Source organism: Sciurus carolinensis, chromosome 6 (assembly GCF_902686445.1).
Source record: "Sciurus carolinensis chromosome 6, mSciCar1.2, whole genome shotgun sequence".
NCBI lineage: Eukaryota > Metazoa > Chordata > Mammalia > Rodentia > Sciuridae > Sciurus > Sciurus carolinensis.
Window position 1 is genome coordinate 30,676,642 of NC_062218.1, and position 23,675 is coordinate 30,700,316.

Here is a 23,675-nt window from a genome sequence, read left to right on the forward strand (position 1 = left end):
CTAATCAAGATGCTAATTAATCAACTAAGTTCAGAAAATGCCAAGTTTACATCGTGTTAAAATTTTTAATTACAGAATTTTTTTCCTATGTCAACATGCCATCTTTCAGAAAGTGAGAGGTGTAATACGTAGGATCCAAAAACATTATTTTCAGAATTCTTCTTCCCTGGGGAGTATCTGCTGAGACTAGAGTTCTTGTCAACAAACGCTTGGGAATGGAGTAATGCCATCTTTAGTGTCCGTGATCTTAGTATTGTTCCAGTGCTTGCCTTCTGACTTGACTTACAACTTCAGTGATTATAGATACTGTGGGCCACTTAACTTATAAAAAATGTAATGTTAATGTTAAAAACATCAAATTCACTCGTTTGGAAAGCTGTGGAAGATAGAAAAAAGAGGCAGAGGTGAAATGTAATCAATAATGCTAGATGTATCTACAAGGGCAGTGGCTCTTAAGGTATTGGCCCAGGACCAGTAGCATCCACATCACCTGGGAACTTATTAGAGCTACAAATACTCAGCTTCACTCCAGACCTACTGACTCTAAAACTCCAGGAGGGATGCCCAGGAGGGATGCCCAGGAGGGATGTGTTTTAACAAACCCTTCTGGGGATTCTGTCGATCATTAAAGTTTGTGAACTTCTACACCCGAACCCAAGGCTTACTGTTCTATTGTAGGCATTGGAGTATCAGAAACATTTGTAAGGAATGTTTACAACCAATTCTGGCTTAGAGTAAATCCCAATATGTGTTGTTGTTATTGCCCCAGACCAATTTTCCAAATACAGTGGACAGAAAGTAAAATTCTCTGCAAAGTTGACCTAGGAAGTATCCTTCACTTATCACCGATTATAATTATGCTAAAATTATGTTTTGTAAGTGATCCCCAACATCAGTCTCATTACTTTACAGTTGTTCATATGCCATCTCTCTAACTCCACAGAGGAGCAAGTTGGATTTTAGGACACTGAGGAGAGAAAACTTTCCCTGCATGAGCTTTTCCACACAGCTTCTCCATAGTGAGTTAGAGAGTAAGCTGGTTCATTTTCAGTCTCTGGCTCCTTGCCTAACTCTGGCCAATAACTCTCTTCCTGGTTGTATTGCCTCAGTCTACTCAATTTCTAGGCTAAAATTTCAATCTTACCCAAGCCATTCTGAATACCAACTTTTGTTGTCTCTGTTTGCTGCTCAGGCAGCCATCAGCATTAGCTGTTAGCAAAAGGTTTTAGTTGAACATGGCTGACCCCTGAGGCACTTAGAAAGCCATCACTGTTAACCTAATCTTCTGACTCCTTCCTAGAGAAATTATTATTTAAATCTGCTTCTACTGGAAGTATTTTGGAACCAAAAGATAATAATAACAATAATACCTTTCTTTATAAAATAATAAATCAGATGTTTCATATCTTTTCCTCCTTCCTACAGTTTTTACCTCTCTATCCTCTAAACTCCCTGAGAAGTAGTAATTTAATTTGAAAGTAGTTGGGTTCTCTTGATGTCTTCTCCTCAGCAATTAATATAGTTTACTCTTACCTAAGAATTAAGTGTTTATTTTCTTACTTAAATTTTGGTTTCAGACCTTGACTCTTAATTACTCAGAACTTTTTAAAAATTGTTTAAATTTTATTTGTTCTAATTAGGTGTACATGGCAGTAGAATGCATTTATACATTTTGATAGATCATATATAAATGGAGTATAATCTCTCATTTTTCTGATTATACATAATGCAGGATCACATTGGTCATGCAGTCATACATGTATATAAGGTAACAATGTCTCTTTCACTTTATTATCATTCCTTCCCCCATACCCCTTCCCCTCCCTTCACTCCCATCTACCTAATCTAAAGTACCTCTGTTATTCCCTATCCTATTCACCCCACTTATTGTAAATTAACTTCTGCATATCAGAGAAAACATTCATTCAGCCTTTGGTTTTTTGGGTGTGACTTATTTCACTTGGCATGATATTCTCTAACTCCATCCATTTACCAGCAAATGCCAGAATTTCATCCTTATTTAAAGCTGAGTAATATTTCATCAAATATATATATACCACATTTTCTTTATCCATTCATATGTTGAAGGCATCTAGGTTAGTTCCATAGTTTAACTATTATGAATTGAGCTGCTACAAACATTGATGTTACTGTGTTACTCTAGTATGCTGATTTTAAGTCCTTTGGGTATAAACTGAGGAGTGGGATAACTGGGTCAAAAATGGTTCCATTCCAAGTTTTCTTAGGAATCTCCATAACTCAGATCTTTATTAAGTTGCTACTAATTTTTTTCTTCTAACTTGTTGCTCGGTCTTTTCATTTTTAGTTGACAATTTCTTTATTTACAACATTAATTAAATAAATCCTCTGTCCTAAAATCAAATTTTTCTTTTTACTTTATTTTTATTTCTTGTTCTAGTTCCTTGGGTTTCTGTGTGATACCATAAGTTTATTTTAAGAAATAAATTGCTGATGGATTGACTTCTTCTTCTGTGAAGTGTCTGTTCAGTTCCTTCGCCCATTTATTGATTGGGCTACTTGGTTTTTTTGGTGTTAGGTTTTCTGAGTTCTTTATATATCCTAGAGATTAATGTTCTATCTGAAAAGATATTCTCCCAATCTGTAGACTCTTTCTTCACATTATGGACTGTTTCTTTTGCTGAAAATTATGTTCCATTTGTGTATGATTTATCAAAATGCACAGATGCATTCTACTGTCATGTATAACTAATTAGAACAAATAAATAAGTAATTAAAAAAAAAAAAGAAAGGAAGAAATTGCTAAAATTTACCTGTACCGCATACTAGTCACACCTTATTTTCCTAATCTTTCACTCCTGAGGAATGGTTACACCAAACATTCAAGGATTCAACTTTATAAGCAAGGGCAAATTTCTTATTAGAAACTAAAGTCTTCAAAGCAATGTTCCCTGTTGCACCTAAGATAATTTCAAAGGTTTTGTTCAAAAGTGACATCTTTCCATCAGTACAGCACACAATATTTATCCTGTCAAGTCTTTCCCCCAATTGAAATTTTTTTCTTTTTTTTAACTTAAATTTTTATTTTCACAGACTGCATTTTGATTCATTGTACACAGATGGGGTACACCTTTTCATTTCCATGGTTTTGCAGATTCACACCATTCATGTAATCACACATATACATAGAGTAATAGGAAAGAAAGATAGTAGAATGAGACAGACAATATTACCAGTGACATTTTTATTGTTAAAAAGTTAGGTAAAACTTACATGGAATCAAAGCACAATAGTCTAAAAACTGATCCCTGTCTCTCTCAATTTTCACTAAATGATCGTGATGTTTAAGTAAAAAAAGAAACTCAGTGTAGTCCCCAGATCACAGTTACTCGGCCCTTCACAGGAATTCTGCTTAAAGAAATTCATCTTGAGGTTGCCATAAGGATATTACTTTTATTTCACCAAAGATTCAGGTCAAAGGATAAAAACTCATCATATACCAAAAAAATATGTAAAATTATGAATATCTTTGGCAATTACATGCATAAAATTTTTTTGAATTTTTCTACATTTTTAAAATTTTAGATACAATTACAGATCTATGGAAATGGATACTGTTTTTAAATGTATAAGTAGAAATGATCTAAACTGACTACAGGACATAGTTGACAATTTCTCCTCTACTTATAATTTGTTTATTTTTAACCAACATAAAAGTAGAAGATGTATTTACTTTTCTAAACAACATTATCATTAAATATTATTCATTAGAAAAATATATTTGGGGCAAAGAAAGCACTTCCTATGTTATGGGCATCTATAAACTACATCTAAACATCTCAACAATTAATCGAAGGTCAGTGGAATTAAAATTGAGTGAATTTCTAACCATAGTAGCCTTGATCCCAGGGAATGCCAGGGTTCTCTGAGTCAAGGAACAAGGTTTTTCAGACTATAAGGCTGCCCTTGTTCTAGACTTCCTTTTGATGCTCTCTTCTGGTGAAGTGAAGTGGTATCTTTTCAGATTCTAAATTAGAACAATACCCCTCCTCTTCATCTCCCATCATCCCTCTCCTCCCTGTCTCCTCTTCCTTCTCCTTTCCTTCCCCTCCATTTGCCTCCACTCCTCTCTCTTCCATTCCTCCCCCTTCTCTCACACCTTGATTCAGCCAGACTTGTGGCATTGCAACTACCTTCATCCACAGGTTACTCTCTGGTTGTAGCAAGAAAGCTGGTTTCCCCTGGAAATACAGTCGCCTGCAGGGAGTGGAGGGAGGTTCAGGAGCTGCAGTGGCCTCTCCCTTCCTGCCTGCCTCACCTCCTGCAGCTGATTTTTAAAGATTAATTGTCCTTCTTCCTTGCCCTCTGTCCTGGACCCCAGGGACACCAAAAAGCATCACTCTTGTTCTGTATGTTTCTCATTGCAGACAGAGAGTTTAATTTGACAATTTCTGCAGTAGGAAATGAAACAGAATTTGCACTAGAGTCCAAACTTTATAAGACCCACATGTTCATTGTAGAGGCAAGGGCAGAAATGAAAATAAAATATCAAGTTGTTTCAAAAGTCAGTTGAATGAGACCAGTTGAATTGCATTACTTAAAAAGAAAAAGAAAAAGAAAATGGTTCATCATTATTAGTTTTATCAGTTAATTTGGGGACCGTGGAGAATAAGATATTTGTTTTTCTTTTGATGTGGTAAGACCATAAGAAGTAGTTAATGAATAACCTGAAGTCCCTGGCAATCATGGATTTATTCATCCACCAGAAAGAATTCTGTCTTGTTCTTCTACTTGTATCAAAATGTTTTAATATGCCTGTTTAAGTTACTCCTAAAGGAAAATCACCAGGAGGGAAAACACCAATAAAAAAATCACCTGCTGACTCTACAGACATATCACCCACTCCAACAGCACCACCACTACCTAAACCAGGATCTGAAGAATGGGTGTACGTGAATGAACCAATCCCTGAGGTATGGTCACTTACAATCAAACTAGTAAAACCCATTCTTCCTCCTGTTCATGTCTTGTTTATGATCCACATCATTATTTGCAACATACAGAAAGCATTTCATAGCTGGTAATATATGTGTACTCATCAAAAAGCTGCGATAGAACTAGGGGTGTAGCTTAATGGTAGAGCTCTTTACTAGCGTGCACAGGTCCTGGGTTCAATCCCCAGCATGAAAGAAAGAAGGAAAGAAAGAAAGCAGCGAGGAAGGGAGGTGGGGGAGGGAGAGAAGGAAGGAAGGAAGAAAGCAGAAGAAAGAAAGAAAGAAAGAAAGAAAGAAAGAAAGAAAGAAAGAAAGAAAGAAAGAAAGAAAGAAAGAAAGAAAGAAAGAGAAAGAAAGAAAGAAAGAAAGAAAGAAAGAAAGAAAGAAAGAAAGAAAGAAAGAAAGAAAGGAAGGAAGGAAGGAAGGAAGGAAGGAAGGAAGGAAGGAAGGAAGGAAGGGAAAAAGAATTTTCTAGTTTTATCATGAAACCACATCTCAAAGTTTCTCCTCTTCATCTGACTTCATGAGTCATGTTTTCAACTTCTGTTGAGTGCTGAAATAAAGAGAACAAATGGGTTCTGGGAGGACCAATTTTCTTCAGGAGGACAAGCAGAGATGCAGTTTCCTAGAAGAATGACTTCCACTGAACACATATACCTGGCAAATTTGTGGTCCTCCATCAGTTCTAATGCCCACATCATAATGCTTTTAAATGGAGTTTAACCTCTGACTCAAGAAGTAGGAGGAATTTTTAAAGCTAAGTAAGCCTGTAAAAAAAAACGCAGACAGCTCTGACCTAAGAGCCTGAAATGGGTTGCTAGATGAGGAGATCCCCAGGGAGCCCATCCTTCTCTGACAGCTGCAAAGCCCAGCTGCCACCAGGCACTTCCTGTTGCCTCATGAGATAAATCATTTGGGGAAAATTGCACAGAATGGTGATTTAAAACTTTTTAAAAGGCACAGGAGCCTTTACAACTCTAAGGTCCTCTCTCTACCATAATCCCCAGTGGTCTCCTACTCTGATGAACCCAGCAAGAACCATTCTTCGTGCCAGTCATTTGAGATTGACTCAAAGACAAATTGCAGCAACTGTGGAGTTACTGTTATGACCGAGCTTTCCTAGGGATGTCTTGTCTCCTCAATTAGATGGAAATTTGGGGTGGAGGGATAGAGCATGTGGAATAGTTTGCTGTATAAAACACAGAATCAAACACAATGCAAAGCATGTAACAGATTCTTGATAGGTTTGTAATGAACTAATTGATTAGTACTGAGGGTAAAATTAGAACAGAAAATATTTGAAGTTGAGAACATTAACTATACCATTATGAATATATATATATAATATAATTGATATCCCTCAGTCAAAAAGAAACTATATATTATATTTGTGTATTTGTGTATGTATATATGTATGTATGTATATACAAATTATATACAATTATATGTATAGATATGTGTGTCTGTGTATTCCAAAACTGTCCTAAATCTACAATGCACCAATTAAAAAATATGGAACAAAACATTCCCAGAAACAGAATATAGAAGAGGTTTAGGGCAATGAGATAAATTAAAATTAGTATTTGGTAAGGGGTATGAAATGATGAGCAAAACCCAAAACACATTCCTTACCTCCAAACCTGAAAGCCTTTTAGAAATAAAGCCATAGAGAACAAGTAGAAAATAGAGGACAAGAATTACATAACTAAATAAGTATTGATATTAAGATATGATACCAGTTCCCGGGTACATCTTTTAGCAGGAAGAATTCCGGAGGAAAGCAGATGAAAATGTGAGGAAGTAGATTCAAGCACTATTTACGAATGTGTGGTCAAACAGTAAGGGAACCTACGAGGATTCGATTATTCCTCCCAGGCAAGGGAGAGCTGGGAATCATTATGGACTCGGGACTTGAGGTGGAGAAGAAAGGGAGCAGGACCTTGGGGCTCAATGTGACCTATGCACAGAGAGGGGCCTCTGAGGGGACCTGTGGCCTTCACTGGGATGCAGCCCCACAGGTCGCAGCAGAGAGGAGCAGGAGAATACACCTGGAAGAAGTGGGGGGCAGAGAGCTTCCCTGCGCTCTTCAGAGCACTGAGCAGGGTAGAGAGTGGGGAGTTGACCTGGAGGGACAATGAGGACCTCCAGTGAGCTGAGTGAGACCCTGTGGAGAGTGGCTGCGGCTGGGACAGCAAGCGGGTCAGTGAGTCAGCCTGGTCCTTTCTCACTCAAGGCTTCCCCACTGAGCTGCAGAGCTCACCTGCCAAGGAAGAGGAGGACATGTGACCTGTTCCTTTTGGGTTTCTGATAAGAAATGAATTTAAGTAGGCATCCTGTATCCTGTCTGGTAAGCCTGGTTCCAGACCTTCTGAGGAACCCAGGTCTGCCTTACTCAATAGCTACATGGAGGCAGAGAGAGAGAGAGAGAGAGAGAGAGAGAGAGAGAGAGAGAGAGAGAGAGAGAGAGAGAGAGAGAAAGCATGAAAAAAGAGGTTGCTTCCAGATCTGGCTTTTTCAGGCAGCAGCCAAGTGTAAGGTGAGCCTCAGTCTACCCTTTGCCAGCCACAAGGGAACGTGCAGAGGCAGTCAGAGTGAGAGGGCTGTGCTTTCCAGCTTGTAGAAGTACAAGAACAGACTCCCAAGAGGCAGGATTTCTCCAAAGAGGCAGCTGTGCCTTGGGCTTCATGTCCCATTCAGTGTCACACTCCACAAACCAGCTCATAGCCCTCCCCCTCCTCCTCCTCCTCCTTCTTCTCCCCCTCCTCCTCCTCCTCCTCTTCTTCCTCAGGCTGAAGTTGAGTTCAGGGTCTACAGGGCCATATGTGTTTTGATTTTGGAAATCTATCATTCTCAGGAAACTGACAGACATGGGATTTCTCTGCTGAAAAGTAGACCACTGTCTGATTCAGAGCTTCTGATTAATCTCATCTGACCTTGCTTAGAATAGAAACCCCTTTGCTTCAATTTCATTTCCCTAGATTTCTGTTACCCATGATCAACCGAAGTCAAATGCCTATATATTTAAGAACAGGTGGATGGGCTTATTAACATGCATACTGAGAGTTTACACATTAATCCCTGACAAAACTTGACAGAAAATTATCAAACACGTGGCTTCTAAGCACATATAAAGTATAAAAATGATCACTTGGAGACTGCCTGGGAAGGATAAATCTTGTTCAACGGGGTCCATTCCTTTTCCTTAATAGCAAGGTGAGTTGCATGGATCAGGGATTACCACAGACATAAGATCTCTTGAATTCAAGATAGCATTTGGAACATCGATAGAAAGCTACAATTTGGATAGATTTTCCTTTCACTGAAAAATGCTTATTTTATTTTACCACTCTTAATGTCATGATTTCCTATTAAGTAGTCACATTATACCAATATCCATTATTCAAACTATTTCAATTAATGGGAGAAAAATTAATTTTTCATGGGGTTTGTGATGCTCAAATATTTAATTAGAAAATAACCAGGAGAAAATGAAACATTTATTTAGTATGCACAAAAAAAAATGATAACATTTGGAAATTTCCTCATGAAGGTACCAGTGATAGACGAGAGTTCTGAGAAGAATGTTAATCCAGTGAGACCCATTCTTAGGTGTCTTAGCTGGTAACTCTCCAGGCACAGGCATTGATTAATGGATTGAAATAGACCAGGAGGGAGGCTTAGCAGTGTATCTGTTTGCCAGGTGTGGTGGCACATGTCTGTAATCCCAATGGCGAAGGAGACTGAGGCTAGAGGATTAAGTGTTCAAAGCCAGCCTCAGCAATTTAGTGAGGCCCTAAGCAACTTAGCAAGATCCTGTTTCAAAATATAAAAAGGGCTGGGGATGTGGCTCAGAGGTTAAGCCCCCTTGGATTCAATCCCTAGTACTGAAAAAATAGAAGTATGTTTATTTATAATGGTCCTTAGCATCACTCTGGATACCATCTCTTTTAAGAGAGACTGATTATTTATCTATCTATCTATCTATCTATCTATCTCTATATATATGTGCATGTGTGTGTATATTAATCACATATGTATATATGGTTTTCTCTCTGTTGAAACTAGAGAGAGAAGAATCTAGGTCAGGAAAGGGTGTTAAAGTAATGTCAGAGAAGTATTAAAGGAACTGTAAATATTTAATTAAGTGAACTGTAAATATTTTATTAAGATAAATATATTAATCTTATGGTTGTATATAGAATCTTAGGTTTTTAAAATTAAATGCAGCCAGTCAGTCTCCCCAAACTCTTATTAATGACAAAACTGGATTCAGGAGCATCTACTTTCATCCACATCAACATTCATTGAACACCTGTTATGTATAAATGCTGCACTCAGGGGCAGGAGCGCAAAAACACGCAAGCTTCAGCTTCTGGGTCCCAGGACCCAATTTGCTTGAAGACAAAAGAATATAAGCAACTGAGAATAGCACAGTTTTGTAACTGCATCTGTAAACAAAATATAAACTGTTTATAATAGCATAGAGGAGGGAATAGTACAGCTTGTCTGAAGTATCAAAAACAAGGGGGGAGGTCCCCACTTCGCTTTTACAGTGTGAGTACATTGGGTGGGCATAGGGAGGAGGAACTCAAGAGAAAATAGCTTGATGTATTTGGAAGCAGAAATTCTGTAGATGCAGCTTCAGGAGGCAAGTGAGACAAGGTCGTTAAAAGAGTGCTGGAGTGTTTGGAGTTAACCCACCAGGTAGCAGAAGCCATGGAATGTTCTACAGAAGTAACATGTTGGAATCTATTTTCAAAACAATAACTGAGGGAGACAGGAGGGTGAATCATTTAAAAACATGCGCTGTGATTAGTATGCCTGTGTTCAAATCCCAGCCATGTCACTCAGCAGCTGCATGACCTTGTATGGGCTTGTGGCTTCTGTTGACTATACTGCTTCATATTTAAATGAGAAAAACAATTAAAACAAATTTCTTAGCTGGTTGTAAGTCCTTGATCATTATTAGCTGGTTTTGATATTGAAAAGAATCCTTGAGGCCTGCCAGGAGACGCTTGTACCTTCTAGACAAGAGCTGACAAGACCTGAATGGCCCTGGGGAATGAGGACAGGAAGGGACAGGATCCAACCAGGAACGGGATCTTATTCTCCCCCGAGACAGCATTTTTCTCCACTCTCTCTCCCTTCCATTAGCTATTCCCACACTTCTGAGTTCTGTCCCTCCGATATGCCAGTGACTTTGCACCTGTTGTTCCTTCTGCTCAGAGTGTTCTTCCCCTCTTCTCAATGCCAACTCCATTGCCACCTCAACCAAGAGGCCTTCTCCAACTACCCAGAACAAAGTACCTCACTTCGAACTTGAATTACTTTTTCTATCAGCGTATTAAATTACTTAGGTTCTTTAACTACCTGCTTACTGATTTACTAATTAACTTTTCACTATTTTCCTTCTTCCACCAGAATATAAGCTACCAAAAGCCAGGGACTCTGCCCTATTTACCACTAATCTCCCATTCCCTGGAACTATGCTGCAGAGAGTGACCACTCCATGGATAAGTCCTGGTTGATTTACTCACTGACTTTGACAAAGTAGACACTTAAGTAACTTTTATGGTGCATACAGTAAGGACAGGACTCCCAGGGAAAGCCAGAGAAATAACTGGTCACTGCCCAACATGAACACAAGGTGTTCTTCATATGAGGCAATTTTCCAGCTGAGGCAAAATGTGATGATTAAATTCATTCTTTCAATGACCTTGAGAGTCTACTAGGTCTCAGGCACTGAGGTAATTGAAAGATTGGATAGTGGTGAACAAGATGATCGTAATTCTTGATTTTATAGGACTGATATATTCTAGAGTTGAATTTGGACAAATAAGCAGTTACGATTAATGTCATCAATGTTATGATAATAGGTGTACAGGGAACTAAGAGTCAACCACATCTGTATGCAACCTTGCAAAACTGTTGGATCAGGGGATGATTTCTGGAAGACATGATGTCTGCACTGAGACTTGAAGAATTCTTTGGATTGGGAATTGTTTGGGGGAGGGGAAGAAAAGAGGAGTGGAAAGTTTCACAGGAAATGCTTCAGATAGTTGCAACCATTTCTTGATCTGCTGCCTTAGTAGTACTCTTTTGACCCAACTATTCAGAAGAATTTTCATTTCGAAACAATGATTTCTGTGCTTTACCATTAACAGGAAGTACCTTCATTTTTAATACCTTACTGGGAACTAATAGAGAATTCCTACATCAGCACCATCAAAACAGTTCTCAGGCATCTGAGAGAAGACCAGCATGCTATACTTGCTTACTTATACAAGATTAGGTGAGTAAAGTTCCAAAGTCAGAATTTTACTGTTTACAGGTACAACATGTAAGATCCCTCTCCTTCTCTCAATGCCTTACAGAACAAGTTTCCAGGAGTTTCTAAGGCGTCCAGATCACAAGCAAAATTTTGTAGCTCAGTGGCAGGCTGATTTCAACTCTCTTCCTGATGACCTGTGGGATGATGAGGAAACAAAAGCTGAATTGCACCAAAGAGTGAACGTAAGGGCGCGGTGACAATTCTCCTGGGAAGAGGAGTCACAATCTCTGCAGTACAGGAGCCCTCTTGGCATCTGTCATAGATTCCCATCCTCTTTATTGGTTCATGTAGCTGTGCCCATGCCTGGTGTTAATCACATCCCTGTCTTGAACACTGTCGAATGGTCAGCCAATGGCAAGGAAAAGAAAAGTGAGAAAAAGTCAAAGATTGAATAGATCCCTTGAGGGCAGGTACCAAATCTGACACATCTTTGTACTCTAGCAAGCACAATGCTTGGCAATCGGTAGACAGGCAGAATTTCATAAATTCATGAATGAAATGTATTACCCTGATGCTTTAGACAAGGGTTTCTGGTGCACAAGAAGATTGATTTCAATCTCTTACCCTTTGTGTTCAGTGTATACCAACAGATCCCCTTATCCCACCAGAAGGATCCCTTGTTACTACCACTAAGTATGGGCAACTAACAGTCAATTCTGGTTATGATCTCAGTATTTATTTGTGCAACAAAAACATTGCCAAACTCTATTTCACATCCCATTATCTGCTCAGAAAATATTTATTGAGCACCTGTCAAGGTCTCAGCTCTGTTCAAGGGTCTAGGAATTCAACCTTAAACAGAAAGTCTGTGAACTTATGTTATTTACATTCTGGTATCCAGGAGACAGAGAATAAGCAATAAACAAACAAATACAGAGTGAGTCATTAGCAATAAGAGCTTTGAGGAGAGTTTTGAGGGCAAGGGAGAAAGAAACATTTCTGTAATCATTTTGTATATGATGGTTACAAAAAGTCCTTCTAAGAAGGTGACATCAAACTCAGAAGTGATGGAGTGAGCCACGTAAATGTCTAGAGGAAGGTGTCCCAACTGCAGAGAAAAGCAGACGAAAAGGCCATGAAGGTAAAGGATGTTCAGTGTGTTTGAAGAAGAGCAAAGAGGCTGGTATAGCTAGAGCAGAGTGAGAAAGGGTGAGAGGTTTGGTGATAAGGCTAGAGAGATTGTAGGGAACCATAGTACCTAAGGCCTTGGAGGTCAGTATTTGGATACTGGCATTGATCTAAATGAGATCAATTGCTGGTTTCAAAAGATCCTATAGGGGAGAAAAATGAGCAGGAAGAGCAGTTGGGAAATCAGTTGGGAAGCTTTTGTAATAAGGACAAGGCACCATTGGTGGCCTGGTTGATGTGGGGGGAAGGGGAGGCAGAAGGGTTTAACCCAAGAGGTGCTCAAATGTGCTAGTGAATCCATGTCCCCTGTTCTTAGACATTCCTCAAAAAGTAATACATAACTATGTTGTGTTAGTCAGCTTTTCATCACTGTGACCAAAAGACCTGACAGGAACAACTTAAAGGAAAACAAGTTTATTTTGGCTCATAGTTTCAGAGGTTGAGTCCTTGGTTGGTCAACTCCATTATCTCTAGGCCTAAGGTGAGGCAGAACATCATGGCGGAAGTGGGAAGAGGAAACGTGCTGAGTTCATAAGAGCCAGGCAACAGAGAGAGCTTGGGTGCAGAGAGCCAGGGGTTATAAAACCCTCAAGTGCACACCGCCATGACCTGCTTCCTCCAGTCATCCCCTACCTGCCTAGAGCTCCACCCATTAATCCATTCAAATTATTAATCCAGCAAATAGATGAATCCACTAATTAGATTACGGCTCTCATATTGTAACCATTTCACCTCCCAGCATTCCTGCAGGGGAATTTCAGGGGACACCTCATATCCAAATCATCATATATGTGAATCCTGAGACCAACTCTTTTTTCTATTTCTTTCCTACCTACTCACAAAACCAGTCCCAAGCCAGCTCTCCTATATACTTCATCCTGATATTGGTCAACTAATTATTGACAAAGAATACAGCAATTTGAAAATATCTTATTTGTGATTTTTTCTAATTTATTTCTAACATATCTTAGTGTCAATGTTTGTTTTTATATCTGCCTTCTATTTCCTTCTTGTTCTCTATGGCTTTATTTCTTTTAAGGGCTTTCTTCCAGATCTGGAGTTGCAGAATAGGTAGGTATTTTTGTTCAACACTCCACTACCCTTACCAAATAAAAATTTTATTTCATTTCCCCAAACATCTTCCGTATTTTGATTCTGAAAAGGTTTGTTTGGTTTTTATTTTGAGATGGGGTCTTGCTAAGTTGCCCAGACTGTTCTCAAACTTGGAATCCTCCTGCTTCAACCTCATTATTTGCTGGAATTATAGGCATGTGCCATCACACCAAGCAAGAGCATGTTTATTTTTAAGATCTTTGAAATACATTAAAAATTTTTAAATTTCCAAAAAAAAATTTTAGTATAACAAATCTCACACTAAAAACTTAAATTTCGTTTTAAGCAGCAGGTTGTATGAATACACCCAACATTAGATTCTGTCTTCTTTTAAATCTTTGCCAACTTATTGGATAAAAATGTAAATAACTTCTTATAATTTATATTTCTCTTTTTACAATTGAAGTTGACTTTTTTTCCCTAGCTTTAATAGTAATTTATTTTCTTTTTCCTGAAGTCTTTTTATGATTTTTGCCCACTGTTCTGTTGGAGTGTCCTTTTTTTCTTATTGATTCCTGTAACTTCTGTATATATTAAGTATATAAACTACCTGTTGATCATGTTACAAACAAATGTTTACCTCATATTATTTGCAGTTAGTTTTAATGTGTAGAATCTTTTGAATACTTATGTAGATAAATTAAAATTTTTTTATTACAACTTCTTTGTGGCCAGTTTAAAAATATTTCTCCATCCCAAGGTTATATTCAAATGTATCATGTTTTTAGAATTTCTACAGTTTTATATTTTAGTTTTAAATATTTAAGTTATTCTGTTGTTTGATAAGGATATCATTTCATTTTTCCCAAAAAACTAATTAAATTGTATAAGACTTGCAAATATGTCAGCATTGAGTTGCATATGATACATATGTGGAAAAGGGGCAAAAAGTTTTTGGATAGAAATTATGATATTAGAAAATATTTATGGGTACTAGAAAATAACATACAATCTATAGTTTCTTCTTGAAAAGTTCAGTAAGTATTAGACAAATTAGTCTCTCCAAAGACATTATAACTATTTTTAGCAGTAGATTCTCAGCAAGAGCATACAGTAGGAAAACTTGTGAAGTTAAAAAAATATTGCCTTTGTACACATTCACTCTGGTTCTCTCTCTCTCTCTCTCTCTCTCTCTCTCTCTCTCTTTCTCTCTGTTATATACTTGTTATATATGATGGACACATTCCTTTTGGTTTTTTTCCTTGACTTATTATTAGACGTGAAAGAATAGAAAACAATGTAACTTCAAAAGGAAGCTAGAAAATTAACCTGAGCAAAAGAGAAAAGAATTGATGAGAATAAAAGCAGAACTTCAATATTTGAAAAATAAAATACATCAAACTTAAAATAACAGTTCAGACAATAAGGCAGAGAAGTTTCTGGTAAGAATCATCGAGGAAAAAAATACAACACATTTTATTTTCCGGTCAATAGAAATTGATATTAGAAAATATTTTTGGTTACTGGGAAATAATATATATTATATAGTTTGTACTTGTAAAGTTCAAAAAGTTTGGGACAAATCAATCTTTTTTTTTCAGTCACATTTACTAGCTCACATAAATATTTAAAACAAATAAATCTGTCTTTCCTTTCTGTGTCCTTGGTTTAAATTCTCACAGTTTTTTAACAAACAAACTATGGTAAATATCCATAGGAAAATGAATTTTAAAATATGAGAGGTTAATAAATAGCCAAATGCATCAATCATTCAAAGTACTACCTTTATTTTTTAAAGATTAAGCCACTGATTTGCAACTTTTATTACAACAAATTTAATTTTTAAAAACCAGTTTATTTATAACTTGATTTCAATTTTTTTGATAGCAGTTTACATCAAATTTTGCAAACTTCAACTAAAGAACAAATAAAACATTCAGACAGAGGTTTAAACTTTAAAAGTTCTACCAACTTCAACAAATAAACAATGTGAGCACATCAATTTACGTTAGTACCAGAGTCCAGAATGCACTTTCCATTTAAAACATTTTAATCATGCTGGGTGTGGCATGGGTAACTTCTAGTGGGAGTCAGAGTACAGTCTGTTCTCCATGAAGACAACACTAGACGGATGTTGCCTGATGCCTAGATAATGCCCAGTGTGGCAACAGCAGCGAGACACATATTTCTCCCTTTCTTGAACTGTCAGATCACCTACAAAGCGATGAGTCCACAGTACAGTAGGATATCTGCCAAGGTAAAGTTATATCCTGTAAGGTAGACTTTATCTTCAAGATACAAGTTTCAATCCTTCAAAAGAGTGTGGATATTCTCTTTATTGGAGTGTCCACATACTCAAGTGACCCTGTATTCCAGCCAAGGCTGAACGGTTGCTTTTTCTTCTGCAGTACTTCCCAGAAAACACTCCTTGTCGACGTCTTTGACTAGATGAGTTGCTATCCCAGTCAATTCTGTTAGGCGTGGACCATTGTTTGTTTGAAGAGCTGGAATCTATGGCTCACCCTGGGCCCTGTACTTACTTCCCTTAGTCCCAGGGACTTCTCTAGTAGCTCCAACTCCAGGGCCGCTGCCATCTTCTAGCCCCAGCTCCAGGGACAAGAAGTAAAGGGGACAAATCAATCTTATTACAGTTATTAAAATTCTTTAGCAGTGGACCCTCAGCAGGGGAGCATACAGTAGAGAAACTTAGGAAGTTTTAAAAGAAAGAAAACTTGCCTGTGCTTCATATTCTATCATTAGATTTAGGTTTAGAATGGACTTTATATCATTCATTTTTTAAAGTATTATAGGTAATTCTGATTAAAACAACTGCTGTCCTTTTACATTTTAATACCTAGATGATCTTGCAAAATCTAATGAAAGTTAAAATTCCTGCGATTGTTGCATTCTTATCCATTTTCCTTGTCATAGTTTTGATTGTAATGCAACAGCAGTCTTAGCTAAACATGAGCAGACTGGCACATCTTATTTCATTCCCACGACAACAATCTGAGGCAGGAACTAGCAATAATCACACTTTATAGGTGAAGAGCTGTGGCAGAGGTCAGCATAGTAAATGACAGCACTAGGGTCTGTGGCCAAGCAGCCTAGCTCCCCATTAAACTACTTCTCCAAGCAGTATAGTGGACACTTGAAGAAATATGGTAAGGTGAATCTTCAAGGTCTCCTACACCTATTATAGTATAAAATAACCATTTTTTGCCAAAGTACATTTTTTTCTTGAATTTAACTTTTATTCTACTATCAGTCCTACATACCTTGCTTCATTTTCTTATTTGCATTTGCCTCATATAAATTTTTGAGTTTGACCTTTCTGTGGCATTTTGTTTTATGTGAATCTCAAATAAATACCATGTGAATTGAATTTAGGTTTTTAACCCAACAGGAAATATTTATAACACTTGTAAAAGTGTACATTTTCACTGATTCTGTCTGCCCAACCTTCTCAACTTAAATCCTCCATCTCAGATCATTAAGGAATATTTAGTAATTCCCTAATTTCTTCCAAGTCAAGTGGGAAGCCCAGCAATGCCTCTAGGTAAGGCCATAATAAACATTGGGTGTTTATCCCTGGCGATACACCTCATTCTTGGTTATTTCATCCCAGCCCTATGAATGTGGTGAGCAGAGAAGTACTGCAATTTAACCTCCCATGTTCTACTCACAGGAAAACTAAGCCACAGAGGTGATGTAACTTGCACAGGTCACCCAGTGAGTCAGCAGCAGAAAAAGAACTAGGAATAAGGTCTTCAGAATCCTGCTTTTGTACCTTATCCTTTGCTCTATCCTCTCTTATTAAAAAAAAAAAAAAAAAAAAAAAAAAAAAAAAAAAAACTATAAATATTTGATAACCACAAGTCAGTATTTATTGATTCCATGGAGCATTTATGGAAACACCATGTAGATGTCAAGATCAGCTCTAAACAATGGTGCAATGTTCTGACAGAATGGCTTGTGATGTTTTCATTTTATGTACAATTTATGTGCAGCCTACACATAGTAACACACCAAAACACAAGAGTTCAGGTACAAAGTGTCTCATAAACAGAGCCTTACATCAGCAAAATTCACTGTTGGCACTAGAGTCATATGGCTTGAGTTCAAATCCTGACTCCATCAGGACAAAATCATAGGCAAGTAATTTACCTCCCCATGAGGATTAGGAGGTAATCTGTGTAGAGCATTTAACACAATCCCCAATACACAGTAAATGTTTAGTGAATCATGTTATTGAGAAAACTGTCAAATTTGAGGACTGTATTATTTAACTAATGGGATATTTTATTAAACAATAAATATTGCTATGAATACATTGTAATAGTAGCTTTTGATTAATTGAGGAATTATTGTATGTTAAACACTGTACTAAGTGCTTTATTTACACAAGATAATTTGTTCTATATAGCACATCCAAAGAATGTCATCATCTCCCTTTTACAATTGAAGCATAGCACAGTGGTTCATGGCACCCAAGGCCAGAGTTTCATCACCTGGCTCCACCACTTATTCATTGTGAAACCTGAGGAACAAAGCCTTTCTGGAACTCACCTCATCTGCAAAATGAATGTAAAAATGGTACCACCTAAGCTGCTGTGAGACATTACATGGGGCAATAGAAGTAGAGTGATTTGTGCTCAAACACACTGACGTACATAGGAAGAGTTTAGTGCCTGTAACCACTGTTATTTTATACATTTATATATAAATAATTATGGCCTTTTTCAAATTCTCATATTATAAATATATGTAAATATGATGTAAATATGATGTTATGCATTACTATATTTATCAGTTTCATTAGTGGTCAAATTCTGGTATGTGACAGAACTAGGATTTTAAAAGTATCTTACTATTAGTTCTTTAATACAAAGCTTATTTTTGGACCATCCTATTAAGTTCAGATGACAGTTTTTGGTGACTATCAGGTTTTACCTGTGATATCAAGCAACAAATCTATGCCTCTGGTTTACACGAAGCTGTGTACACCATTGCCCAATAAATGCATGAAAATATTTTTCAACCAGGCAAATTCATTGAGGAAGGACTTAAATTCATAAATCTCCATGGATAACATGACTGAAGTGAATTTGGGACAGATAGGAGCACATGAGCAAGGTGGTAGCACACGCCTATAATCCAGCAACTCAGGAAGCTGAGGCAGGAGGATCTCAAACTCATAGCCAGCCTGGATGACTAAGCCAGATCCTTTATCAAAATAAAAAATAAAGAAGTTGGCAATGTAGTTCAGTGGTAAAGCATCCCTGGGTTGCTAATACCTATTCTGCCCTTCCTCTTTTTAGAGTACTTGAGAAAACTCATTCTTGTAAATCCTTTCTTTGACTCTTTGAGATATAAATCTTTTTAAAAATCTCTTATTAGTCTTAGAACACAGGAATGTCCTTCTCAAGACTTGAGAAGCATCTCTTTGAAATGTGATTGGTCATCAGGGAAGATAGTGCCTATCCCTAATACCACAAGAAAGTTTAAAAATTAAAAACATATAATATGAAAATGGGCATATGATTTACAAACAGAAGCAAAGTAACTACTGGTTCAAGGAATGAATTTAATACATGAGTACACTAGGTCTAAATTTTATTTAGGGATTTCTTAGGAGAAGCATAATATTCTAGGTTTATTTTCCTGAGGCAAAGAGAACCTTCATTCTCAAGCATAACCTGGCTCTTGTCTTTTCTGGTCAGGATCTGAGAGACCGCCTGTGGGACATCTGTGATGCCCGGAAGCAGGAGGCGGAGCAGGAGCGGCTGGACATCATTAATGAGAACTGGTTGCAGGACTGTCTCGGCGTGATGATGAACCACTTCTTTTCACTGATGCAGGTGAGAGCAGCTGGTCACAGTGACACAGACCTCCCCCCGCAGTCACATCCGTCATGCACAACTCCTTTGGGAATGTTAGGGGTGCGTTCAAGTATCATTTGGCTCATAGCACTCTGCCCGGTATGCACTCCATACCAAGAAAAGCCGCCCACCTAAATCATTTTGGCCTCAGCCAAGCAAGCACACAAACCGGAAGCATCCCGAGCAGCTTCTCACCAGCCCTGTTTGCAGGTGGTCTAGATAGGTAGAGAAGGACAGCACCTGAGTTGTTTACCTTGGTCTTTCAAAGCAGACACCCTGAGTGGCCAGGAAAGCACTCCTGCCAGAATACATGGACCAGATCAGACACAGTAGGCATTTGATTCCTGAAAATAAAAGATCTTCCAGTACTGGATTGGAAAAATAGACCATTCATCAGGAAGACCTGATTAACTTATATTATCAGCCTATTAAATGAAAATTTTATGGAAGAAGATAAGAACACAGACATCAATTCTATTCTTACCCTCTTGTCAGCAATAGGGGAAAGAGCACAGACCAGACTTTGGCACCCAGCTCCAGCAAGGCACACTGCTAGCGAGCTCTTGAGTGGGCATAGGGAGGGGGCAGCCTCCTGAGCCATCTGTGTTTGCTAATGCCTTACCTGAAGGAGAAGAACTCTCTCTCCATCTTCATTTTAGGAGGCACCTGCTGAGGTTAGGCTCCTACCCTCCTCAGGAACCCAGAGGCACTGTCTTCCCTAATGACCAATCACATTTCAAAGAGATGCTTCTCAAGTCTTGAGAAGGACATTCCTGTGTCCTAAGACTAATAAGAGATTTTTTGAAAGATTTATATATCAAAGAGTCAAAGAAAGGATTTACAAGAATGAGTTTTCTCAAGTACTCTAAAAAGAGGGAGGGCAGAAACCTAGAGTAAAGAAGAAGCCTGTCTAAAACTCAGTCAAGCTGAAGGGCCTATCAAGGCTGATGCCTGCATGAGTATTTCTCCTAAGAGAAAAACACTGAAGATAGAGAATGGAAAAGGATGCATTTCTGGTCTCCAATCGATTAACTCACAAGAGGAGATGCTGCAAAAAATGAGAATATTGATCTGGCAATCTCTAGAGCTCATACCTAGTAGGTGTTCAACAAATGCTTGTTTGACACATGACTAATGAATTCTAGTAGTTCCAGTTTTCAAGGGGACAAACCATGTTGCAGGGGCAGGCTGGACCACAGGAGGCCTGAAGAACGAGCAGAAGCCCCCCAAGGGACAGGAGCAGCATTGTTGGTTACAATGGACTCCCCTCACCTAAAGTTTCACTTTCCACAGTTTTAATTAGCTTCCATCAACTGCGGTCTAAACAAGTTGCTATTTCTTTTTCTTTCTTTTTTTTTTTTTGCGGGGGACAGGGCAGATCTCACTATGTTGGTCAGGTTGGCTCAAACTCCTGCAAGCCATTCTCCAACCTCAGCTTCCCAAGTAACTGGGACTATTAGCATGTGTCACCAGACCAGGTGGTCCAAGAGTACTGAATGGAAAATGCCAGAAGTAAATAATGTACGAATTTCAAATTGCCTACCATTCTGGGTATCATGATAGAATCTCTTCATGTCCTACTCTGCTCCCTTCCACCTGGGATAGGAGCCATCCCCTTGGTCTAGCACATCCAGACTATATATGCTGCCACCCGTTCGTCACTCGTAGCCATCCAGATTACCAGATCAACTCTTCTGGCTCCCAGTACTTGTCTTCAGGTCACCCTTAAGTCACAGCAGGTGCAATACCTGCACCTCACTTCATCTTGTTGCACAGGCATTGTTTCACCTCACATCATCACAAAAAAGGGGAGTAGAGTATAATAAATATTTTGAGGGAGTCCACATCCACATGATTTTTATTACAGTACATTATTATAGCCATTCTATTGCATTATTAGTTGTTATTGTTACTCTCAGAGGCATGCATGCAAAGGAAAAGCATAGTATAGATAGTGTTTGGTGCTATACCTGGCTTCAGGTTTCCACTGGGGGCTTTGGAATGTATCCCCCATGGGTAAGAGGAAACTACTTGATTAACTCTGAGACCCAGGTAGGAGGCTTAAGGAAGTCAAGAAAGCAGGAAAACAGGTACTCTGGATTGGGAAGAGAAGATGGAATACCCAAGAGTTCACCTAAACCTGACGGTAGAGAGGCATCCTGGACAGGAGGACAGTGAGATCCCAGGAGCATGGGTTGGTGCAAAAGATTAAAGTGAGCTGCTCTACCATCCTAAACCAGTAGCATCCCCAAAACCTCAATTTGAGCAAGCAGTGGCCAAATGCTGAGAACAGGTATGTCTAGAGATCATGGCAGAAGCAGTTAAAATGCAATAATGAAGTCAGAGAGTGGAAAATTTTAGAAATCATTCTTATGCCTGTGAGCCATATGTGACTCTTCTGGAAATGATATGAGTCTGGTATTTCAGCAATATCTAGATTCAAGGCTCTCATCCTGACAAACTGAACTAATATTCAATGCCAACTAGAAGAAAAGAAGATAAGGACAAAAACAGTAGATATTAAACATTTATTAAGTTCTTGCTGTGTACCTGCAGGTACTATTCTAAGAACTTTCAAGTGGAACACATTAAACCTTCACAGAAACCCTATGCTGTAAGTGCTATGATCATCCTCATTTCACAGATGAGCAAACTGAGGCAAGCACTCAGACAATTTACCCAATGTCCTCAGCTGGTAAGAAGAGCAGCGATTTGGACTGGGTGTTACTGTAGAGCCAGTGTTCCTGTCTGACCACTGCTGTGTCACCAGCATTATTCAGATAGAAAAGAGAGAGCCTTATTCTGCACTGATCAATAGGATCCCATAAAAACCAAGGATGGACAAGGCAGGAAAGCAAGTTTAGTTCAGTATATGAAGAAAGAGCCTAATGATTAGAACCATCCATCAGATGACAATCTTCTGAGGCAATAAATCTTGGTTCAGGAAACTCAGAAGCTAAGACTTGAATGTTTGTGGAACACCAAGGGAAAGAACCCTTGAGAAGGTTCCCAAGAGCCTGTGGTGCTGGTTAACAAACCACAAGATAAGTACCTTCCAAGTGGGCTCCGTGGAATACTAGTCATCCAAGATGTTTTGCAAAACACGGACTCCATGATCAAATGACTTTGCGAAGTGCTTCACAGCTCTAGCCCTCCCTCCCCTGGGAGATCAGCAAGCTTCTGACATATTTAGACATCAAGATGCTCCATAGTAAAGAAACCCTTTCAATGTGTTAACGGAGCATTTCTGAAACTATTTGACCTTGGAAGGTTTGTTTTTATTTCATCCCCAACAAGGGGCTCCTTGATAGCCTATAAGGATAACTTTTCTCACAATAAATTTTAGAAAATCTTTGCTAGATAATTTCAAAGATACCCTTCAAATCTCAGAGTCTGCAAAAGTTAAGGAAAAAATATGAAAGTATTATTTACTCGTAAACGTGAGATGAATTTTGATTAATTCTTCTTATGTGGGACTCCTAGGTATACTCTGGCATCTTATTCAGATTTACCTATATATGAATCAAATTATGTCTCCTAAAATAAATTAATATTTTATTTAAAAATAATAATAAGATAAGCCTAAGGCACAGATTACCAGCCCAGTCCCAGATACCACTTGTGTAAGACAGACTGTGTAAGATTACTCGACCTTATCATTACTAAGCTAATCCAAAACACCAAAGAGTGAACATTTTCTCTGATATGTGGATGCTAACTCACAGTAGGGGGCAGTGGGGTTAGAGAAGAATAGAGTTATTTTAGATTAAGTAAAGGGGAGTGAAGGGGGGAGGAGTTCTAGGAGTAGGAAAGATAGTAGAATGAATCAGACATTATTACCCTATGTACATATATGACTACATGATTGGTGGGATTCTACATCATGTACAACCAGAAGAATGAGAAATTTTGCTCCATTTTTGTATGATGTATCATAGCACATTCTACTGTCCTGTAAAACTAATTAGAACAAATAATATTTGGGGGCCTAGAAAGGGAGATTTAGGAGCAAAGTGAGGTGGGAGCTCATTATAAAAGATCTGAATACTTGTGTAAGGAGTCACCTTTCATTTGCAAGTTGATGGAGCATCTTTACAAATAATTTTGCACATTCAATTTTTGCTTATTTTAATGTCTTTTTTGAAAATAAAATTGTCATTTCTACCATGTCTTTTTTTAATAAAAAGAGCATTTCTTGCTTGTCTTGCCAGTAAACTTACATGAAGTTTCACTTATAAACTTTTACATAACACTTAGGCAAGGCCTATACAGATATAGTACTCAGATGCATACATATGCCTAGTCAAA

General features: G+C 38.1%; 1 protein-coding gene and 1 pseudogene across 5 annotated transcripts in view; one reads left to right on the plus strand and one right to left on the minus strand.

Annotated features, from left to right (window-relative positions):
* Spef2 (sperm flagellar 2) overlaps positions 1 to 23,675 on the plus strand; it is a 194,810-nt gene that overhangs the window by 105,524 nt on the left and 65,611 nt on the right. For all 5 annotated transcript variants that reach the window (XR_007109151.1, XM_047556225.1, XM_047556222.1 and 2 more), the window contains 4 exons: positions 4,804 to 4,952; positions 11,138 to 11,265; positions 11,348 to 11,486; positions 19,209 to 19,346. Coding sequence is in view for 4 of the 5 variants with exons in the window: in XM_047556225.1 (XP_047412181.1) it covers positions 4,804 to 4,952; positions 11,138 to 11,265; positions 11,348 to 11,486; positions 19,209 to 19,346 (554 nt within the window). In the remaining variant the exon portion in view is untranslated. The remainder of the gene's footprint in view (positions 1 to 4,803; positions 4,953 to 11,137; positions 11,266 to 11,347; positions 11,487 to 19,208; positions 19,347 to 23,675) is intronic.
* Positions 15,566 to 16,079, minus strand: LOC124987189 (eukaryotic translation elongation factor 1 epsilon-1-like; annotated as a pseudogene).